Genomic DNA, 22,508 nt, shown 5'->3' with positions numbered 1-22,508 from the left:
TTTACCATAGAAAGCAAAAAATTGCCTCCTATCTCAAGGGCAAAAAAAGGGAACCCTAGACCTTGGACAGTGAGGAGGAGGAGGGGAGGAGGAGGAGGAGGAAAGAATAGGACTAGGAGGCTTATAATCGAAGAAAAAAGGGAAAAAATAAATGACCACCTGGAAAGCAATGTGTCTGAGACCCAGAGCACCTTAGAGCACCACACGGACTCCCCCAAGAACACCTCAGCTCCTCAGCCTGTGCCATTTGGCCGGCATTACTGAAACACTCTCCATTCAGGACCTTCACAGTACTCCCTTGGTAGAGGTGAAGGCAGTTGACAGCTTGGGGGAATGGGGAGATGCACATAAGGCTGAAACTGTGCCAGGGCATCTGAGGGAATCATTAGGGCACAGAAGTGCCCATAGGGGAAAGAACACCAGGGAAGTGTTAGAGGAAAACATGTTTTGTATAACATAGCCCTGCCTCCCCAGTCTGCTCTCAGCACCAAGGCTTGGGTCAGACCTACCCCCTCCTTGTTCACCCTTTGCCAACTTTTCTGATCTTCCTCCTGCCACCTCCCCCCCACTGCCAGGAGGTACATCCATGTTTGTCACAAATACTTGGAGATGTCTTGTGATAACATCACTTACGCTTCCTCTCTTCCCAGTTCACTAGACTATGAACTCCTTGAAAGCAGGAATTGGTCAATGGCTTTCTTTGTATCCTTAGCACTTAGTCTGGTAGTGCCTACCACATAGTAGATGCTAAATAAATGTTTATTTGTTGGTCTAGTTCCTACACCTATCCCATGCTACCTTAGACTAGAGCATCTTTCTCATCTGGTTACTATAGGGACCTATATACAAGAGGTACCTCATCTGGTTCCCATAGCTCAAGGCCAGAGGTATCTAGTGGAGAGGGGTGTTTACCTCCCTGTTCCCCAATCCCTAGTTCAATTTTACACTCCAAAGGGGGTAGTGAGCACCCTCTGGTGGCCAGAGCAAAAGGTCAGAAGACTTGGATGCCTGGGTCCTCTCCTTGACCCTGATCTGATTTAAATTTTTTTCTACCTCCTACTCCACTTCCCAAGAGACAGGAAAGAAAAACAGGGGTCCAGAGGGGGAAACTGTGGAGTACCCTGGTATGGAATGAAATAACAGGATTACTAACTTCTAGCTTTCAATTCCCCTTTGCATCAGGTCATCTCCTGTCCAGCTGGAACTCCTATCAAGCCAAAAAATCTCTTTTCTCAGAGCCTGCCTCACCCAAAGTTAGATGAGTCCCAACCTGTCTTTTACATGCTGCACCTTCAGTGAGGGTGTACAACTATGTCTTTACCTGAAAAATGTGTGTCCTGGATATGCTCCTATAGGCGTGTGTCTTCTGTTTTATCACATCTAAGTCCCCTTCAGTAGGGGGAAGGGTTTGAGTCCCCCAGAGCCTACTGAAACAACTTAATTTTTACTATGGATTACAAAGCTATTATTCAACCCTAGCACCTACTTCAATGGGTTATAGTGAGCTCAAATGAGAAATTTGTAAAAAGCACTCAGTGATGTCCCTGGCACACAGTAGGCACTAAATAAGTGCTTACTCCCTTCTCTCCACGACTAAGGAGGATAAGGAAGCCAGAAAGTCAGGGAAGCAGTCCTTTTCATACTGGGGAGGGGTGGGGAATCAGCCTATCCCTCTTCTGTCCACCAGAGAGCAGTCACTTCAGTCTCAGGACACTAGGGTCTCTCTAGAGAGAGGAGAGGGGGCTTCGCTGAAGGATTTTTAAAGGGGAATCACTAAATGTTCTGAAATGTTTGAACTGAAAGAATCCCTAGAGATGATCTAGCCCATAGCTCACTCCTGGGTCAAAGCAATAAGCTTGTCGAAGGTCACACAACAAGGTATGATCCAAGGTCACAATGATTAAATGGAAAGATCGGAGCCCCAAGTCTTCTAATCCTGATCCAGAGATTTTTCCACTGTTCCTCCTGAGGCAGAACTTTCTGCTAACTCCAGTGCTGTAGAACCTGAGAATCCTATGGAAAGAATGGGGTTAACTCCCAAAGTTGCTGTGACCCATTTTTTTCCCTATGCCCTACATCCCCCAAGGCCAGAGTGCTGGGTGAGGCCATTGTAGCACCTTCACCCCACACCCTGGGACTTCCCCACTTTGGAAACTCCCAGAATTCCGGCATCTTGCTCCCCTTTTCCCTTCCCCCACTCCCTGAACCTTCCTTTGGTTTCAGTGAGGTCTTCCTCAATCTCCAACAGGGTCAAGACCTACCAGTATCCAGTTTCCAATTCTTGATTTTCTCCTTCAGATTTATTTCCTTCTCAAAGTCACCAAGGGAGTGCCATGTCCATAACCCTGCCTTTCTAGTAGGGAGGGAGGGAACTTGGAAGGAGCTACTCTTCCAGGATCCCCAAGTGTCTGAGAGTTTTGAGGGGAGCAGCTGCTTAGTTTCCCTCTGTCCAGGCCCCTTTCCCTGCAACTTTCTTCTGTCTAGAATTAGGGATGAAATGGGAGAGAGAGAGAGAGAGAGAGAGAGAGAGAGAGAGAGAGAGAGAGAGAGAGAGAGAGGTAAGATTAACCTAGAGATAGGTTAGGGGTTAGGGGGAAGGACTGACTGGGGGTGAAGAGATGGGTGGAGTTGTTCTACTCAGGATCAGCTCAGCTCAGCTTGGCTCAGGACTAATCCTGTCCCACCCTCCTTTCCAGCTTTATCACTCCCCTCCCCCCCCTGCAGCACCCCTATTCTGCTGCTTCTGCTGCTAGATGGACTTCTCTCTGGGACTTCGCTTGGGACCTCAGGGCAAGAAGGCTCTGCCCAGACAGTCCCCCACTTCTCCTGCTCACTGTCTCCCTTCTTCCTGTCCCTCTACCTTCTGTCCACCTGCCTGTCCTTGTTCTCCCTCCCCTCTCTTTGTCTGTCCCTGCCCTTCCTGTCCTTCTGCCTGTCTCTGTCCTGCCTGCCCCCATCTTCTTTGCCCATCCTGTGCCTATCTATCCTTAGCCTGTTTCCACACCTGCTGCCCTGCTTGTTTACCCTCCTCTTGCCCTGACTTCTGCAGTCTTTGCCCTGCCTGTCTCCATCCTCCCTGCCCTAGTCACCTCTCTACCTGTTCCCATCCCACCCCTGGCCCCACCTGTCCTCCCTCCAGGACCCAGGGAACTTGTCCATGCTCCTATTGTTGCTATGGCAACAGCTGCAGCTGCTATGTTCAGGGTCCCAGCCCCACTGCCAGCTGTTGCAGCTGTTGCTGCAAGGGTCTCCAGTCCTTTGGGGGTCGTTGTTCAAAGGCTTAGGCTCCATTTTGTTCCCTTGTGGAGTTTGTCTTTCTTCCAAAATTCTTCCCACTACAACTGCTGATGCTCCCTCTCTAAGGCTCCCTTCCTGGAATCCCCTCAACCCAGGGTGGTCTAGGCTGCAGCTCCTATCAGGAAGGACAGAGAAAGTGGCTGATTCCTCCATGGAACCAACTGGGAACAACCCAAGGACTATGGGTTCCTTCAAGGGAAAGATTTATCCCTTCTGAAGTTAGACCCAGTGGAAAAGTAGTCTCCACTCCCATTCTCGTTGCCATGAGAAGAACTTCATCATTTGTGACTTGAAGGGGCTGTAAACATTCTTTCCCCAGGTGAATGAACTTTCTCACCTGTACTAGTCTCAGGGTGAGAATCTTCTTTGCATCTCTTACTGGAAGCCTTCTCTTCAATTAACACAGGTAAGAGCAATGTCATCATTTAAAAGAATTGGAGGATCCTTTGTTTATACTTCACCCCACTCACTCCTACCCAAATGTCTAAGAGCCCTCAAGAAGCAACTAGAACCTTGATCCTCTAGTGTTCAAATTAATTCATCTTCTAGGTTTGGAAAAAGAGGTGTAAACAGTGATCTTCAACTCCCCTCCATGGCAGCGAGCAATCTGGTCTAAGATGAACATGTACAATCATGTGGAACATATTTCTGTATTAGGCATGTCATGAAAGAGGGATTAGAATTAAGGGGGAAAAAATAGGAGAAAAAGAAAAAAACAAAAGAAATTTTTAAAAGTGAAAATAATGTGATTTGCTCTGAATTCAGACTCCAGTTTGGGTTGTTTTGTTTTGTTTTTTGGTGTGTTTTGTTTTCCTGGATGTGAATGTAATTTTCCATAACAGGTCTCTTAGGATTGACCTTGATTATTGAACTGCTGAAAGGAGTTGTGTCCAACATAGTCAATTCATCTCACAGTTGCCATTAATGTATAGTGTTCTCCTGTTTCTTCTCTCAGTATCAGTCTATGCAAGACTTTCCAAGCTTCTAAAGTCTGACTTCTCTTGATTTCTTTTTCTTTTCTTTTAAGTTTTCAAGGCAATGGGGTTAAGTGACTTGCCTAAAGTCACATAACTAGGTAATTATTAAGTGTCTGAGGCTGAATTTGAACTCAGGTCCTCCTGACTCCAGGGCTCTGTCCACTGTGCCACCTAGCTGCCCTCCTCTTGACTTCTTACAGTACAACATTCACATACCATAACTTGTTCAGTCAATTGATTACCCCTTTTCTAATTCTTTGCCACCATGAAAAGAGTTGCTATAAATATTTTTGTCCATAAGGGTTTTTAAAGCTCTCTGGGATATAGAGCTAGAGTGGTATTGCTAGATCAAAGGGTATGTACAGTTTTATTGCCCTTTGGATGTAGTTCCAAATTGTTGTTCAGAATGGTTGTATCAGTTCACAACTCCACCAACAGGAATTAGTGACTCAGTTCTTCCACATCCACTCCAACATTGATCATTTTCCTTTTTTGTCAACTTAGTCAATCTGATAGGTGTAAGGTGGTACTCAGAGTTGTTTTAATTTGCATTTCTCTAATCAATACTGATTTGGTATTATGATAGTCTATACTATTATTATCTTTTTGCCTTTCTGATTATCTCTCTATCTAAATATTTCCATTCTTGGTCTCTTTTTCCTCATCTCCCTCTAACCTAACCTAAATCACTGGATGGCAGTTGTCTCCATCAAAGTATGCCCTGGGAAATCTCTGGCTTTAAAAATCTTCCATTGCATCCAGGGCCCTCTCCATTCATCCTGATCCATATCTGACCACTGGATTCAGATGACTCCAGATGAGAAAGTGAAGTTGGTGACTTTGTATGGCACTCTCTCACTTAAATCCAATTCACTTACATGTCATGGGATCTCCTCCCTGATGCCAATCAATCAATCAATCAATCAATTTTGGTGTCTCTGGGGATCTCCCAAATCCCATGACCTTAATCCCTTACTCTCTCTCACACTCTTGGTAATCTCAAAAGGGATATTCTTGTCCAGTTGGACTAAGCTGAGAGTGGAAATCCAGGAGAGGAGAGCATCATGTGACTCAGACTTGCAGCACTGCTTTCCACTTCATTTTCCCCAGTCTACTTGCTTCCAATTACCCTCTCTCTAACTAAATCCTCTGCCCTAGGAGAAGGTGAATATCTTTCCCAAAAATGAGACAAGATCTAATGTCTAATACTTCTGGAGGGGCAGTAGTCAAGAGTCCTCTCTCCTCACTCTGTTTCTCTCCCAAAATGTCTCTGGGTCATTGTGTATATATCTCCCCTTCCCTCCCAGGCACTGTGACTCTTCATCTCCATCTCACAGTCTTTCCCTCAGTGTATTTTCCCTTTGTCATTCTGCCTCTCACTCAATCTATATGACACTCTGTTCTTTCCATCTTTCTGTCTTTCTCCATCCACCAGGCTAACTCTATTTCACTTCCTTTTTCTTGATTTCCTCTCCTGTTCTATATTTTGGTTTTTTCCCTTTTCACCATCTCAGTCACCCATCTCCCCTGTATTTACCCTCTTTATCTCACCATCCCTATCTTCATCTCTATTTTTGCTTTCTTCCAGATCTTGCCTTTGTTCTGTGTGTTCTCTTTTTATTTTCCTTTCTGCCTTTGGTTTTTTGGTTTGGCCTCTATCATCCCCTCCATCTTTTTCTCTCTTATCTGTCTTCTGCCTGGTTTTCCCCTTTTGTCTTTCTCCTTGGGTTCTGCATCTGACTTCAATACCATAACTGTGTCCTGTTCTGCCAGGATCCTAAGGTCTCCTCTGTTTGTCCCATGCCTATCTCTGAAATCTTCCACTGAGGGGAAGGAAGAGGAATGGTCAAAACAGTAATCAGAATTCTCCCTTAGTTAAGGAGCCAGGACCCCTGAGTCTCATTCCAACTTCTTGTACTCTACAAAGTGAAATATAACTTTTTTTTCTATCTCAGATACATAACAAAGAGAGGAATAGTGAGGGGAGTTTGGAGGTATGAGGCTGTGTCTTTATCCCCCTCCAATCTCTTTGATTAGACTAGTTCATTTGTAGAGCCTTGGGGTTTCCTCCTAACCATGGTACAATCATAACTCTAGGAAGCCAGCAAGACCCCAAGGAATGGTTACAGTATGAATGGATCAATAATAAACAAAAATAATACAGATTATTTGTTGCTGTTCAGTTCTGTCTGATTCTTCATGATCCCATTGGGGCTTTCTTGGCAAAGGTATGAAGTAGTTTGACATTTCCTTCTCCAGTTCATTTTATAGATGAAGAAACTGAGGCAAACTGGGTTAAATGACTTGCTCAGGGTCACACAACTAGTGTCTGAGGTTACATTTGAACTCAGGTCTCCCTGACTCCAGGTCCAGTACTCTATCCATTGAGCCACCTAGCGGCCCAGATAATTATTACAGAGGTAATTTTGCCTATTCTCCCCCTCCCCCCATCTGACAGGTGGTTTGAATAATATACCATTTCAGAATAAAGACCAAAACTCTCTCCTTCTTTGGGGGAAAAGAAAGATTCAGAGTACCTCCTCTTCTATTTCCATGCAGCATGATCCCATTACATAAAAGGGAAAAAACTCAAAAGAAAGAAAAGTCTTATTGAGTTGAGGGGAGGTAATATAAGGTAATACAAGAATATCTAGGTGGGATAGCCTTGGGGACATCACTACATTCCTCTGGACTTGTCTTTTCAGCTGAAAAATGAGGAAAGTTATCACTTTCTATTTCTCAGATGATGAAAGGATCAGTAAGATGCTAGAGATGAAGAAGCTTGAGGCCTCTTGGGTTAGAAATTCTAGTTTTGGGGGCAGCTAAGTGGCACAGTGGATAGAGCACTGGCCCTGGAGTCAGGAGTACTTGAGTTCAAATCCGACCTCAGACACTTAATAATTACCTAGCTGTGTGGCCTTGGGCTAGTCACTTAACCCCATTTCCTTGCAAAAAACAAAAAACCAAAACCTAAAAAAAGAATTCTAGTTTTTTACTGTTGTAGAGAAATCTTATAACAGACATTTAAGATAAAATTTTTAAGTTTTGAAAAGTTTTTAAGGCACTATTTCAGTTGGTATATAAGATACTATTATTTTATTCTTATTTTATAGATGAGAAAACTGAGGCTCAGATGGATTATGGTCTCTCCTGACTCTACATTTAACCTCAACTGCCATGCTCTCCATCTGCAAACTCACCTTTAAATGGAGGTCTGTTCAAGAGGAATCATGGTGCACTTGACTAGAATATAAAGTGAAGATAGATGAATTTCAATTGACAAGTATCTCAACTGTCTGGACCATTCCTACTTTCTCCAGCTGTGGTATAATGTGGTACATGTGGGGGTGGGGGGGGTGGGGGCAAGCACTGTGGATTTAGTTGTTTCTGAATTCAAATTCTAAGGTAATCTTGGGTAACTCAGTCATAAACTTGTCACCTTAGAGATAATTCCATCCAATCCCTTCATTTTAGAGAGGAAGAAACTGAAATCTAGGGAATTTAGATGACTTGCTTAAGGTCACACAGATAAGTGTGAAATGAGATTTGAATGTAAGGCTTCAGATTCCAGAGTTCTTTGAACTGAATTTCAATTTTCTTGTATGCAAAATTAGGGAAAGGTCGTATTAGTTGATGTCCAATGTCCCTTCCAACTCCATGAAGGACCACTTAGATAAGAAGCATATCCTAAGACTCATGGAACTGAAGGCAGGTCCAGCCTGGTCTTGGACTCTTCTTACTTCAAGGAAGAGATCAAAAATCACACTTTCTGGATTCATGGAGCTCCTCTGAGCCTAGGCCCTCATTTTACACACAAGGAGGCCCAGACAGTGGAAGTGTCATCATCCACTCAAGGCCATACTGGCCAAAGTTAGGGGTTGGAGTCCATAGAATGGCTGGAATAAAGGGAGACCCATGACCTCCCAGGCTTATGAAAAGGATGAACTTTGCAAAGTGTTTTGCAAACCTTAAGAAACAATCTATTAACAATGTAACAATTATATTAATGTCAGGTATTATTTAATATTATGTGGATCTGGGCCAGATAGGATTGTTTGGGTGTCAGCTACCTATCAGAATTGGGGTGAGGATTAAATGACACAACAATATTTGCTGTGTCAAGCTAGCCATATATAAGAGCCAGCACCTATTATTATTGCACCTGATCTTCAAAAGAATCCTCTGGAAGAGTTGCTCCCATTTTACAGAAGGGAACACTGAGGCTGAGAACAATTTAAGGGACTTGGCGAGGATCTTTTCTGCCTCCAAGCCCAGCACCAGCTCCTGGGGACCGAGGTAAGGTGCTTTGTAAACCTAAAAGGCTTATCTGGGGTGGGGGGGGGGAAAGGAAGAGTTAGGAGTGAGGGAAGATGAGGAAGGAGGAAGGAGGAGGAAGGGGAGGGGAGGGGGAAGGGGAGGAGGAGGGGAAGGGGGGAGGGACGAGGAGGAAGGAAGAGTTAGGAGTGAGGGAAGATGAGGAAGGAGGGGGGAAGGGGAGGGGGAGGGAAGGAGGAAGGAAGAGTTAGGAGTGAGGGAAGATGAGGAAGGAGGGGGAAGGGGAGGGGGAGGGAAGGAGGAAGGAAGAGTTAGGAGTGAGGGAAGATGAGGAAGGAGGAAGGAGGGGGAGGGGGAGGGAAGGAGGAAGGAAGAGTTAGGAGTGAGGGAAGATGAGGAAGGAGGGGGAAGGGGAGGGGGAGGGAAGGAGGAAGGAAGAGTTAGGAGTGAGGGAAGATAAGGAAGGAGGAAGGAGGAGGAGGGGGGAGGGGGAGGGAAGGAGGAAGGAAGAGTTAGGAGTGAGGGAAGATGAGGAAGGAGGAAGGAGGAGGAAGGGGAGGGGGAGGGAAGGAGGAGGAAGGAAGAGTTAGGAGTGAGGGAAGATGAGGAAGGAGGGGGAAGGGGAGGGGGAGGGAAGGAGGAAGGAGGAAGGAAGAGTTAGGAGTGAGGGAAGATGAGGAAGGAGGGGGAAGGGGAGGGAGAGGGAAGGAGGGAAGGAGGAAGGAAGAGTTAGGAGTGAGGGAAGATGAGGAAGGAGGGGGAAGGGGAGGGGGGGAAGGAGGAAGGAAGAGTTAGGAGTGAGGGAAGATGAGGAAGGAGGAAGGAGGAGGAGGGGGAGGGGGAGGGAAGGAGGAAGGAAGAGTTAGGAGTGAGGGAAGATGAGGAAGGAGGGGGAAGGGGAGGGGGGGGGAAGGAGGAAGGAAGAGTTAGGAGTGAGGGAAGATGAGGAAGGAGGAAGGAGGAGGAGGGGGAGGGGGAGGGAAGGAGGAAGGAAGAGTTAGGAGTGAGGGAAGATGAGGAAGGAGGAGGAGGGGGAGGGAGAGGGAAGAAGGAGGAAGGAAAGGGAGGAGGAGGAAGGGAAGGGGAGAAGGGGAGGAGCGGCGGAGAGGGCCAGGGAGGGGGCGGGGGGAAGGCGGCGGCCAAGCCCGGGCTCTCTCCGACCCAGGTCTCCGGCCTCGAGGATGCAGCGTTTCGGCCTCTCCGCCTCGGGGCCCGCAGGGAGCAGAGGCAGCCGCTCGGCCCGGCCCAGGCGAGCCCGGGCCCCCCGCCGCCCTCCCGTCCGGCGCCCGGGTGCGTGCCAGGGGTGGGGCCCAGGGGAGCCGAGGGCAGGAAGGAAGGAGGGCGGGGGGAGGGCGGAGGCCCCGCCCCCGGAGCGGGGCCTCGTCACGTGACGGGGCTGTCATGGCGGGGCCCACGCCGGCCTCAGGCCAGCCGGGCTCCCGGAAGCGGAGCGAGGGGCGGGTGGGAGCCGGACGCCGCCGCAGCGTCCCCGCAGACCGCGGCCGCAGGTGAGAGCCGGGGCGGGAGCGCCGCGCTCGCGGGGGGGGGGGGGGAGGGAGGCGGCCGTGGGCCTGCCCGGGAGAGCAGCCGCCCCGCGGAGCCCCGGGGCTCGGGGACGGGGCCCGACGCGCCCCACCCCCACCCCCGCCTCCAAGCATCCCCAGAGCCGGGGCAGCCGCCGGACTGGCCCCTGCGGCCCGGGCCCAGGGGGCCCGCCCCTTACCTCCGCGCCTCTTCCCTAGGTCCGCCCGGGGCCCGCCATGCTGCTGCCGGCCTCCCTCGCCCTGGCCCTGCTGCTGGCCGCCTGCCTGGGGCTGGAGCTGTCGGGATGCCGGGCCAAGCCGCCCAGCAGGGCCTGCTGCAACCCTTCCTTCCTCCGCTTCCAGCTCGACTTCTACCAGGTCTACTTCCTGGCCCTGGCGGCGGACTGGCTCCAGGCCCCCTACCTCTATAAGCTCTACCAACACTACCACTTCTTGGAGAGCCAGATCGCCATCCTCTACGTCTGCGGCTTGGCCTCCACCGTCCTCTTCGGCCTGGTGGCCTCCTCCCTGGTGGACTGGCTGGGCCGGAAGAAGTCTTGCGTCCTCTTCTCCCTCACCTACTCCCTGTGCTGCTTGACCAAGCTCTCCCAGGACTACTTCATCCTCCTCGTGGGCCGGGCTTTAGGGGGGCTCTCCACGGCCCTGCTCTTTTCAGCTTTCGAGTCATGGTACATCCACGAACATGTTGCGCGGCACGATTTCCCACCCGAGTGGATCCCGGCCACCTTTGCCCGTGCTGCTTTTTGGAACCACGCGCTGGCCGTCGCGGCCGGTGTGGCAGCTGAAGTGGTGGCCAGCTGGCTAGGGCTTGGACCCGTAGCTCCTTTTGTGGCTGCCATCCCTCTCCTAGCTCTGGCTGGCATCTTGGCCCTCTGTAACTGGGGAGAGAACTATGACCGGCAGCGAGCCTTCTTGAGGACCTGCGGAGGGGGTCTTCGATGCCTCCTGTCAGACCGCCGGGTGCTGCTGCTAGGGACCATTCAAGCCCTGTTTGAAAGTGTTGTGTTCATCTTTATCTTCCTCTGGACACCTGTCTTAGATCCTCACGGAGCACCACTAGGCATCGTCTTCTCCAGTTTTATGTCCGCCAGCCTGCTAGGCTCTTCCCTATATCGGATAGCTACCTCCAAGAGGTATCACCTCCAGCCCATGCACTTGCTTTCCCTAGCTGTCCTCATCGTGGTCTTTTCCCTCTTCATGTTGTCTTTTTCCACTAGTCCAGGCCAAGAGAGCCCAGTGGAGTCCTTTGTTGCCTTCCTGCTCATAGAGCTGGCCTGTGGTTTGTACTTTCCCAGTATGAGCTTTCTGCGAAGAAAAGTCATCCCTGAGATGGAACAGGCAGGAGTACTTAACTGGTTCCGGGTCCCCTTGCACCTGCTGGCCTGCTTAGGGCTCCTGGTCCTTCATGACAGTGATCGAAAAACAGGAACTCAGAACATGTTCAGTATCTGTTCCGCTGTCATGGTCATGGCCCTCCTCGCTGTGGTGGGCCTTTTTACCGTTGTGAGGCATGATGCTGAGCTGAGGGTGCCACCACCTGCTGGGGAGCCTTATGCCCCTGAACTCTGACCCAGATCTGGGGACAGCCTGAACTCTTGAATCCCACCCCCAGGGGGTGTATGTGTGTGTCTGTGTGTGTGTATATGTATATATATATATGTGTGTGTGTGTATATATATATATATATATATATATATATCACTTTTGCCCCTGAATTGTCATCTCTTTGGCAGCATGGGTTGTATTGGGATGACTTTCCCTGCCAAATGCTCTTGGCAAGGGAGGAGTAGAGGGGTGAAATAGACTTGAAAATCAGAGTGCTGAAAAGGGCCCCTGTATTCCTTCTCATCAAGACAAAAAGAACCTGTTTTAAAATAAACTCTTTGAGCTGAATGTTGATTTGAGTTTTCTTACCCTCCCTTCTAGCCTATCCAATCTTAATAGTGATTGGTAAATATAGATTTTCTTGTAGGAGGCTAATCCAGACACAGGGCAGTAGAATCTCCCCAGGTCCTGAAGGGGGAAAAACACTGCTTAATGACTCTAAAGAACAAATCAGTGAGGTCAAGAATTCCCTTAGGGTCCTTCACCTTTCCATCTGCTTGAAGTTAATCTCCCTCACTGTCAAGTCAAGCCCATATCTGAAGTTTAGAGGATCAAGGCAGGCTTCCAGGATTCCAGGACACCAAGTAGGTTATGTTTCTTAGAGGCTGAGGGCTCTATTGGGTGTTATCTACAATCTAACATTCAATCAGTAAGCATGGATTAAACCCCTCCTATATAGTAAGCATTGGTTTTGTACCAGAAATGAAAGATAAAAGTGAAATTGTTCTTACTGGGGAGACAATATGTTTATAAGTTCATTCAGAATGAATAGAAGATAGTTTTGGAAGAGAGGGCACTAGTTACTTGACAGGTTCAGGAAAGACTTGCTGTAAAATTTGCAGACTTGAAGGAAATGAGGGATTTCAAGAGAGCGCAAAGGGATTCTGTTCCAGGGTTGGGGGACAGCTAATAAGAAAGACAGAAATAAAAGAAACTATCTTGCATGAAGAACCCCAAGTGGCAGAACTGGAGACCTTGTGTAGGGGAACAAACAAGTAGAAAGACAGGAAAGAAAGGAGTGAAGGACTCTCAATGACAGGAATTTCTATTTTATCCTATTGTTTTATTCATTGCAGTTTATTGAGTAGGGAATGTTGGGGTCAGACCTTCAATATAGGAAAATCATTTTTGCAGTTGTTTAGAGAATGGATTGGAGTGGGGAAAGATATGGCAGTCCAGGAGAAAAGTGATAAAATAAATGTAAATTAAAATAACTGAAATTTAACATCAGTAATTAAATTGGATGATGATCAAAATGGATGATGAATTATGGGAGCTATAGGATCTTTCTAGAATGCAGGGAGCTTACGGGAGAAGGCAGTAACTGATGTTAAAGGTATACAGAGGTCAAGAAGGATAAAAATAAGCCATTAGATTTGGCAATTAAAAGATCTTTGATAACTTTGAAAAGAGCAGTTTCAGTTGAGTGAAGTCAGATTACGAAGGATTTAGAAGAGATGGAATGGAAGTAGAGGCAACAATTTTGTTAATACGCCACTGTGACAAACTCCTTCCCCTTCTGCATCCTGGAGGCCACCCGTCTTCCACTGACCTTTAAGACTCACCTAAAATCCCACCTTCTATATCAAACCTTCCTTATCCCCTCTTAATTTCATTCTTCTTAATCCTTGATTCCTTAATTTTTTTTTTAAATTTAAGGCAATGGGGCTAAGTGACTTGCCCAAGGTCATACAGGTAGGCAATTAAGTGTTTGAGGTCGGATTTGAACTCAGGTCCTCCTGATTCCAGGGCTGGTGCTCTATCCACTGCACCACCTAGCTGCCCCCATTCTTTAATTCTTAATACTTCTTTTGCTATTTATCTTATATATAACTTGCTTTGTAAATATTTGTTTACCTGTGGTCTGCCCTCTTAGATTGTAAACTCCTTGAGGGTAGGAACTGCCTTTTGTCCTTTTTTAGTATCCATAGCTCTTAGTGCAGTGCCTAGCATTAATAAATGTTGAGTGATTGATCGATTGAACCTTGCCATCTTTGTTGCCCTCCTTAAGAAACTCCCTTTAAGGAGAATCCATTTACCAAGTTCATTCCCAGGAATGGAGGCTAAGAAGATCAAGAGTCTGGTGTCCTCTTGTCTGTACCTGACTGTTCCCCACCCTTTCAGAGTGAGCCACCAAGAAGGCTGTGGTGGGAATGCCAGCTCTTCTAGTCCCAGTGGAACCACTCCCTGCCCCACCTGAGATCTTATCTGCCCACCGACACTCTTCCCACCAACGCCTGGGTGGAGCTTAGAGCTGGCCTTCCAGCTGAGGCCAGGGAGTGGGGAAGGAAGCTGCAAAGTCTCCAGGTAGTGTACTCTTGGGGACTTTGAGGGGTGGAGAAGAGTGCTAAATATCCTGGAAAAGGGAGAATAGACCTTCCCTTAGTACTGGGCTACTGCCTAGACAAGGAACTCCAAGGCATTCCAGGCTTCAGTCCTACAAGTATTGGCTTGTGAATAAAGATAGTATCAGTTGGTGCCAAAAGAATGCAGGATTTCCAGAGGGTGGGGCTGTGGGGAGGGGGTAATGGTTCCCTCCCATTAAAGCCAATGGGAACACTTCCACTCCCCCATCCCCACCTACATGCCAACTAACTCTGGAGAGAGCCAAGTAATAGTGATTTTCCCTGAGGCTAAAGGCAGAATATACCACTACTGATCCCCAACCTTTTCCTTTTTCTCTCCTATGAAACACCTGGATTAAGAGGAGACTTCTTCAATGAAATGATTTAAGAGTATTATCCTAGTTGAAATTGGGTCCTTCTTTCAAATTTAATTAATGACATCACTGGAGTTGATGTTCTATTTTTTTTCAAGACCCTGGGGTTAAGTGGCTTCCCCAAGGCTACACAGCTAGGTATTAAGTGTCTGAGGTTGTATTTGAACTCAGGTCCTCCTGACTCCAGGACCAGCACTCTATTCACTGTGCCACCTAGCTGCCCCTGGAGTTGATATTCTAATGCATTTCTATTACCTGATGGACCCCCAAAATACCAAATCCTTCATGGGAACCAAAAGTAGAGTTTTAAGCTTCTACCAGCTTTGCTCCCCAATGTCCTAAGAACTGAATTGCCCATCAAATCCCCAGAGTGGAGAAGAAGCTCTGCTATTTCTATCAATACCACCAATAAGCATTAATAGTCACGGAAGAAACAGAAAAGAAAGTTTTCCATATCAGATGTCCTTGGTATCATCAAATACTTAAACATCAGAAACTGATATTGCTTTATTAATGAAAAAGAGGCATTGCTGCTTCACCCCTAATGACCTTGGGCCTTTCCCTCCTACTTTCAGCTAAATCTGTGAAGTGAACAGGTTGGACTAGATGGCCTCTCAGTTTCCTCCAGACCAGATCTACAATTCTCTGATCCTCCAATGTGTAAGTCACTGTGCAGGTGAAAATGGTACAAAGATGACTGCTTCAGGTGGGGAATACATGCATATATGGACATTGACAAAATATATCTATCTGTATCCCATCCCTGGAATATATTAATTACTCCTTCATCTCTTGGCATCCTTCAAGATTTAGCCCTTTCACTTGCTTGAAACATTTCCTAATCTCTCTAGCCTTCTCCCCCAACATCATCTTCTATCTGTCCTGTCTGTACAGAGAGACCAATTAGGCATCTATTTCAATTTTCCTGATAAGCAATGAGGACCTAGACTAGGGTTGTAGCTATGTGAGTGAAGATGAGTATACAATAGATGTTTAAAGATAGAAATAACAAGATTTGGCAACTTAGTTGTATAGGTTGAGGGAAAATGAAGAATTATGACCTGAACCTGAATAATCAAGTTGTGTACCTGAATAAGATGGTGGTGCCCTCAGCAATAATGGAAAAATTCAGAGCATGGGAAGTTGTTGCATTGAGTTTGAGGTGTCACCAGATATCTACTTGAAAATGTTCAACAGGCCTTTGGTGATTAAAAAAAGCAAAAATAAAACAGTTCATGTCTTTAAAGGAAGTCATTTTACTGGAATGTTTACATCCCTCTATTTTCTTTTATTTCTTTTTTGCCTTTTCTTTCTTTTTTTTCAAACATTTCTTTCACTTCCAAAGACCATCTCCTCCTACTCAATAAAACTCTGCCTTATAATAAGTATGGTCAAGCAAAACAAATCAACACATTGTTTAAAATTGCTTACATTCCCAAAGAACTGATATGCCCAATTTTGAGTCTCTTGGTTTTTAGGCTTTCCAAATGGACAGGAAACTATCTGACTTGAAACTTTCAGCTATCTTGGTAGAAACATCATTTGTTCTATAAAGAAGACTTTAGGACCTCAGGAAATCTGGGTTTTCTGATCATATTCCAGTCTATAAGGTTTGACCAATTTTCAAGTTTTTTTCTACTTTCTTCTCTCCATTGTTAAAATAGATTTTACAAAAATCTGATATTTCATAATATTACTCGCTTTGGCAATTTGGGGAGCCTTTCATTTCCTCTCCCTTCACACATTGAACTTACCATTATGAACAAATTAGCCTGGAACCTACTGTTGTCCAATCAACGAGTGTCAGAGTGATTTGGGTTTAAGGCAAGGTCCTTAAAAAAGAAATCTAGTTAGTAAACTCCAAGATCTCTTATGAGGTTTCAGTGATAAAAATTTATATTCCTTTGGGCAGAGCACTCACAAGTAAGGATAGGATATCCTATGTGGTCAGAGGAAAAGGAGAGAAGAAAGGAAGAAGGAAGAAGCCCAATGGCTCAACTGAAACTGGTCAGTTGGGTCCAAAGTGGGAAGCTTGAACTACTTACAGGTCTCTGGGCCTGATGGTTCAGAGCAAATATAAATAGCAATTATTGCTATTTTGGGTCAGAAACCCTGAGGATCTTCCCCTTCCAGATTATTATAATTTTTTTGATTAGATAAAAGAGACTATTCTTCACCTCATTTCTTACCTAGCCTTAATCACTGAATGGATGTTGCCTAGTCAAACTGAGACCTGGGAAACATTGATGAACATTCAATACATCTTGTCAGAACCCTGGAAAATATGCCTTCTCCTAGGACATTTTCTTGCCATTTACTCTACATAACCCCTCTTCCATGCCACCTCCAACTCTATACCTCTAAGAATAATAATCAAATTAATAATTTTGTCCAGTTGTTTCAGATTTTTGGTGATTACATTTGAAGTTTTCTTTACAAACTAGAGTGATTTGCCATTACCTTCTCCAGATCAGTTTTCAAATAAAGAATTGAGGGAAACGGAGCTAAGTGGCTTTCTCAGGGTCACAAAACTAGTAAATGACTGAGGCCAGATTTGAACTCAGGAAGAGTATATGCACTGTACAGTATATCCACTGTACCATCTAGCTTTCCCTATATTAAAAATGCAATTCTTCAAAAGGATGTATCAAGCAACTGCCCTATGATTCCTGTCCCTATCCTTGTAGTTTTCCTAGGCAAAACACCCCCTTCTTGACTCCCCTGTGAATGTTGTCCTTCCCTTTTGGAGTGGAAACTTTTTTGGGGTTGGGGCAAGGCAATGGGGTTAAAATGACTTGCTCAAGGTCACATAGCTAGGTAATTATTAAGTTTCTGAGGCCATATTTGATGGAATGGAAGCTCTTTGAAGACAGAGGTTGTATTGATTTTTCCATTTGTATCTCTAACACTTGGTATAATATACAGTATATAGTACACTACACCTTACTCTATGCCTTTTCAGTCATTCATTCTCTAGATTTCTTATGTTTATCATACCTTTTATGATATATTAATATTCCATTCAATTCATATACCACAATTCGATCATCTGTAGCCCAATTGATGGGATCCCATTTTTCTAGTTTTTGGTTACCACAAAGACTAGTATAATTAATATTAGATTATCTAATGCTTTTTTTTCCTTAGTATAATTTGATCTCCTTTGGGATATATGGCCAATAGATGGATTATTAGGTTGTTGACTAGCTGTTTAGTCACTTTTCTCAAAAATTGTTTTCTAGGAAGGTTGAAGGGGCAGCTAGGTGGCACAGTGGATAGAACACATGGAGTCAAGAGGACCTGAGTTCAAATGTAGCTTCAGACACTTAACATTTAACTGTATGACCTTGGGCAAATCACTTAACCCCATTGCCCTGCAAAAGAAAAATAAATAAATAAAGAGATATGTTGAACCACTTTACAATTCCACCAATAATATATTGATAGTTACCTTACCCTTTAAATTTACTGAAATAATCATTTTTGTCTATTTGCTAGCTGAGAAATGGAATATCAGAGTTATTTTAATGATTTGGCATAGTAGTGATTTAGAGTATTTTTTCATTCTAATGTTGATCATTTGGACTGCTTCTTCAAAACAGAGTTGATATCTTTTACTACTTATCTATAAAGTATTTTGAAGCCTTTTCTTGGTTTTCTTACTTACCCAGCTCAGGGAGGCCTAAAATAGGCTCAGAGAGGTGTAACATGGTCTAAATTATAATTGAGATCAGATCTTTGTCATTTTTATTTTTCAAGAGTATTTCAAATAATTATGGTATTTTACAGTACTTCTAAAACACTTTAAAAAAACTATTGGATTTTGGGGTGGCTAGGTGGTTCAGTGGATAAAGCACCAGTCCTGGAGTCAGGAGTACCTGGGTTCAAATCCAGTCTCAGACACTTAATAATTACCTAGCCATGTGGCCTTGGGCAAGCCACTTAACCCTGTTTGCCTTGCAAAAACCTAACAAAAACAAAACAAAACAAAAACTATTGGATTTTAAGGCAAAAGATATGCCATCAAATTCAGACGATTTTTTTTTAATTTGTGCCACTCTAGGGAAAATCACCTGACCTTTCTGGACTTCATTTACCTATCAAATGATGGTTAAATGATATTTAGGTAAGCCACCTTCTAGCAATAAATCCTCTGATCCTCACAGCCACTGTGGAAGGTTAAAAGAGGTGGGATTATTCTGCTCATTTGACAATGTCGGAAATAGACACAGAGTCCAAGGTCATATCCAAAACAGGTAGATTCTTCCTAATACACCTTGTTACTTCCTTGAAAACTTCTATAAATGATCATGATAATTGCATACTTTGTGCTCTGCAAAAATAAAAAATCACGTAGTTTCAGAATTGGAATGAATCTTAAAGGCGATTTAGCCCAGAACTATACTGGAATTAGGATCCCTATCTCCAGCAAATGTCTAGCCAGCTTCCAATTTCACCAAAGATAGAAAACATTTACTCTGGAGGAAGTCCATTCTACTTTTTGACAGCTTTTATCATTGTTTTTATTTTTAGGTCAAAGAATAGGAACATTTTAGGAGCAATTTTTGTCACTATTTTAAATTACTTCAGAATCAAACTAATTCCATAATTTCATGAAAGTGTACTCTATTATGTACCTGTCTTTCCACAGTGCTTCCAATATTTATTATTTCCATCTTTCATTGTCTTTGTCAATGAATTCTCAGAATAGTTTTCAATTGTATTTCTCTTATTATTAGTGATTCAGAGGGGCAGCTAGGTGGCACAGTGGAAAGAGCACTAGCTCTGGAGTCAGGAGTACCTGAGTTCAAATGCAGTCTCAGACACTTAATAATCACCTAGCCGTGTGGTCTTGGGCAAGCCGCTTAACCCCATTGCCTCACAAAAACTAAAAAAAAAAAAAAGCTAAAAAAAATTGTTAATGATTCAGACTTCCATGTAATTTTTTTTTATAAGACTTGTTTTTTTTTGTTTTTTTTAGGGTTTTTTTTGCCAGGGCAAACGGGGTTAAGTGGCTTGCCCAAGGCCACATGGCTAGGTAATTATTAAATGTCTGAGGCCATATTTTGAGTTCAGGTCCTCCTGACTCCAGGGCCAGTGCTTTATCCACTGCACCACCTAGCCACCCCAATGTAATTGTTAATAGTTTGCATTTCTTCTGTCTCAGTAGGCTGTTAGAGAGGTAGCATGGATATGTTGGATTTGGAATTAGGAAGATTTGAGTTCAAGTCTTACCTTAAAACTGAATACCTGTATAACCCTGGGAAGGTCAGTTAAGTTCTAAGGTTAAATGGTTTACTTAGCTATAAAATCAGGCCCCTTCTACCTCCAAATCTATGATCCTATGAGATTCATATTTTACATGTCATTTATACATATTTTAGTTAGTTCTCTATATATCTTGAATATCAGACTCTTCTCCAAAATATTTGATGCAAAGATTCCCCCCCCCCCCAATCAACTCCTTTCTTTCTCTTCCTATTTCCATTGATTTGTTTGTGCAAAAGCTTTAAAATTTTAGATATTGGGAGTGGCTAGCTGCTGCAGTGGTTAGAGCACTGGCCCTGGAGTCAGGAGGACCTGAACTCAAAATATGGCCTCAGACACTTAATTGCCTAGCTGTGTGACCTTGAACAAGTCACTTTAGATATTGAAAATTACCTGTTCTATCTTTTATGATCACCTCTAATCTCTTGTTTTGTTAAGAATTCTCCCCCTAGCCCTAACAGATTAGGAAATGTTTCTTTACATTAAGCCTAAATATATTCCTGTATAATTTCCCTCTTGTTATGTCTTGTTAGATCTAACTTGTGAGACTAAGCAGAATGAGTCTAATTGAATCCTGCTTTAGAAACAAGTAATGGTGTGACACTGGGTAAGTCACTTAACCTCTCAGTTCTTGATCTGTAATACCAGGTTAGACTTGATGACCTCTAACATCCCTTTCAGATGTAAGTATGTAGTCCTAATCCCTCTGCCTCATACCAGCCAAAATCACTTTACCTATATCATATGTATACACACACACACACACACACACACACACACACACACCATTGATAAATATTTTTTCTACCTGCTTCTCTTCTTATCCTACTTGCATCAATTTTATTTGTGCAAAAACTTCAATTTCATGTAATGAGATTTATTTTTTATAATTCTCTCTATTTCTTATTTGAAAGTTTCTGTGAAAGATATCTCATCTGGTTCTTTTGTATTTTTGTTATATGATCATTTATGTTCATGTCAAGTTAAATTTATCATGGTACATAGCGCAAGATATTGCTCTAAACTTAATTTCCTATAGAATGCTTTCTAGGGTGGCTAGGTGGCATAGTGGATAAAGCACCGGCCTTGGAGTCAGGAGTACCTGTGTTCAAATCTGGTCTCAGACGCTTAATAATCACCTAGCCGTGTGGCCTTGGGCAAGCCACTTAACCCCATTTGCCTTGCAAAAAAACCTAAAAAAAAAAATGCTTTCTATTAATTCTTGTGAACTAGAAAGCTATTTGGGGGGAGGGATTTATCTAACATTGGATTATTTAGTTAAGATATTTTTGATTCTTCCCTTTTTAATTTGCTTCATTGATCTCCTTTTCTTTTTTATAACCAGTACCAAAAAGTTTTGGTAATAGCTACTCTATAATATATCTTGAGATCTGGAAGTACTGATTCTTTCATTCTTATCAATTTTCTTTTTTTTTTAGGGTTTTTTTTTATTTTTTTGCAAGGCAAATGGGGTTAAGTGGCTTGCCCAAGGCCACACGGCTAGGTGATTATTAAGTGTCTGAGACCGGATTTGAATTCAAGTACTCCTGACTCCAGGGCTGGTGCTCTAGCCACCCCCATCCTTATCAATTTTCATCTTGAATTTATTATTATTTGGTTTAGCCCAGAAAGTATCCCTTTGGTAATTTTGTATATAAATATATAAATATAAATAAATATATATATATATATATATATATACACACACACACACACACATATGTGCATATATATGCATACAATATATTTTTATATTTTATATAATTATAAAATATATCATATAAATTATTTATGTATTTATAATTTATATAATCATAATTTATACATAAATTATATGTGTGTATATACATAGATAATATAAATCAAGTTTGGTAATATTGTAATTTTTCTTATATTAGCATAGCATATTCATGAGCACTGAATATCCCAATTATTTGAGTTATTCTCTATTTCTACAAGAAATCTTTTATAAATTTATATAAGTATTCAGTGTGCTTTGGTACATTACATAAATATTTTACATATGCAGTCGTTGTTCTGAATGAGAATTCCTTTATCTTATTGCTTCTTTTTTTTATCTTATTGCTTCTTGAATTTTGTTAGTACGATTTAAAAGTGCTATTGATTTTTTGTATATTTCTTTTTTAGGCTATAATTTTACTGAAGTTATTAATTATCTCAGTGAGTTTCCTTGTTGTTTCCTTAGAACAGAGGGGAAAGGGAATAAGCTCTTATCTCATTTGAATCTCACAACAATCCTCATTTTACAGTTGAAGAAATTGAAGCAGTTAAAGGTTATCTAGGGTCCCACAGCTAGTAAATATCTGAAGCTGGATTTGAACATAAGTCTTCCTGACTCCAAGGTCAGCGCTTGATAGTCTACTCCTCTATCTAGCTGTCCTTAGGATTTTCTAAGTAAATCAAAATGTTACCAGCAAATAGAAATGTTTATTTCCTTTTTGCTTCATGTCTTACCTTCTTCCTCATCTTACTGCAACTGCTAGCATTTCTAGAACTGGGTCTAATCATAGTGGAGAAAGGGGCAAGCTTGCTTTACTCCTGTATTTACTAGGAAAGTTTCTAATATTCCTTATTTATAATGCTAATCTTTTGTTTAAAAGATCCTTCTGCTTTAAATTTTTATTTTGGTGACTATTTCAATATAATTGGATTTCTTTGTATTTCTCTGCAGAGCCCATATACCTCATCATATTGTCAAAGCAGTTCAAGATAAAAAAGGTGAAGAACCCCTACTCTATCTATACTTGTACTTTGTAGGATTTTGCAAGAGCTTAAATTGATACTGAATTTTGTCAAAGGCTC

The 22,508-nt window shown here is 43.3% G+C and overlaps 1 protein-coding gene across 4 annotated transcripts; it reads left to right on the top strand.

The window, feature by feature from the left end:
• Positions 1 to 9,738: 9,738 nt before the first annotated feature.
• Positions 9,739 to 20,441, top strand: MFSD5 (major facilitator superfamily domain containing 5). Of its 4 annotated transcripts, none has more exons than XR_012476110.1 (3): positions 9,954 to 10,057; positions 10,292 to 15,077; positions 20,219 to 20,441. XR_012476110.1 is itself a non-coding variant. In XM_074225806.1 (2 exons), exon 2 carries the CDS (start codon positions 10,310 to 10,312, stop codon positions 11,660 to 11,662), a length of 1,353 nt encoding a protein of 450 aa, XP_074081907.1. In that variant the 5' UTR covers positions 9,739 to 9,839; positions 10,292 to 10,309; the 3' UTR covers positions 11,663 to 15,678. The 4 variants fall into 4 exon arrangements, 2 of the variants coding, with proteins under 2 accessions (XP_074081907.1, XP_074081906.1); XR_012476111.1 differs by lacking the exon at positions 20,219 to 20,441 and having other exon boundaries at positions 10,292 to 14,005; positions 14,993 to 15,675; XM_074225806.1 differs by lacking the exons at positions 9,954 to 10,057; positions 20,219 to 20,441 and adding an exon at positions 9,739 to 9,839 and having other exon boundaries at positions 10,292 to 15,678.
• Positions 20,442 to 22,508: the final 2,067 nt, after the last annotated feature.

The sequence above is a fragment of the Macrotis lagotis genome, chromosome 2 (genome assembly GCF_037893015.1).
Source record: "Macrotis lagotis isolate mMagLag1 chromosome 2, bilby.v1.9.chrom.fasta, whole genome shotgun sequence".
NCBI classification, from domain to species: domain Eukaryota; kingdom Metazoa; phylum Chordata; class Mammalia; order Peramelemorphia; family Peramelidae; genus Macrotis; species Macrotis lagotis.
The sequence above is the reverse complement of the archived record's forward strand: the minus strand, read 5'-3'. Positions and strand labels throughout refer to the sequence as shown.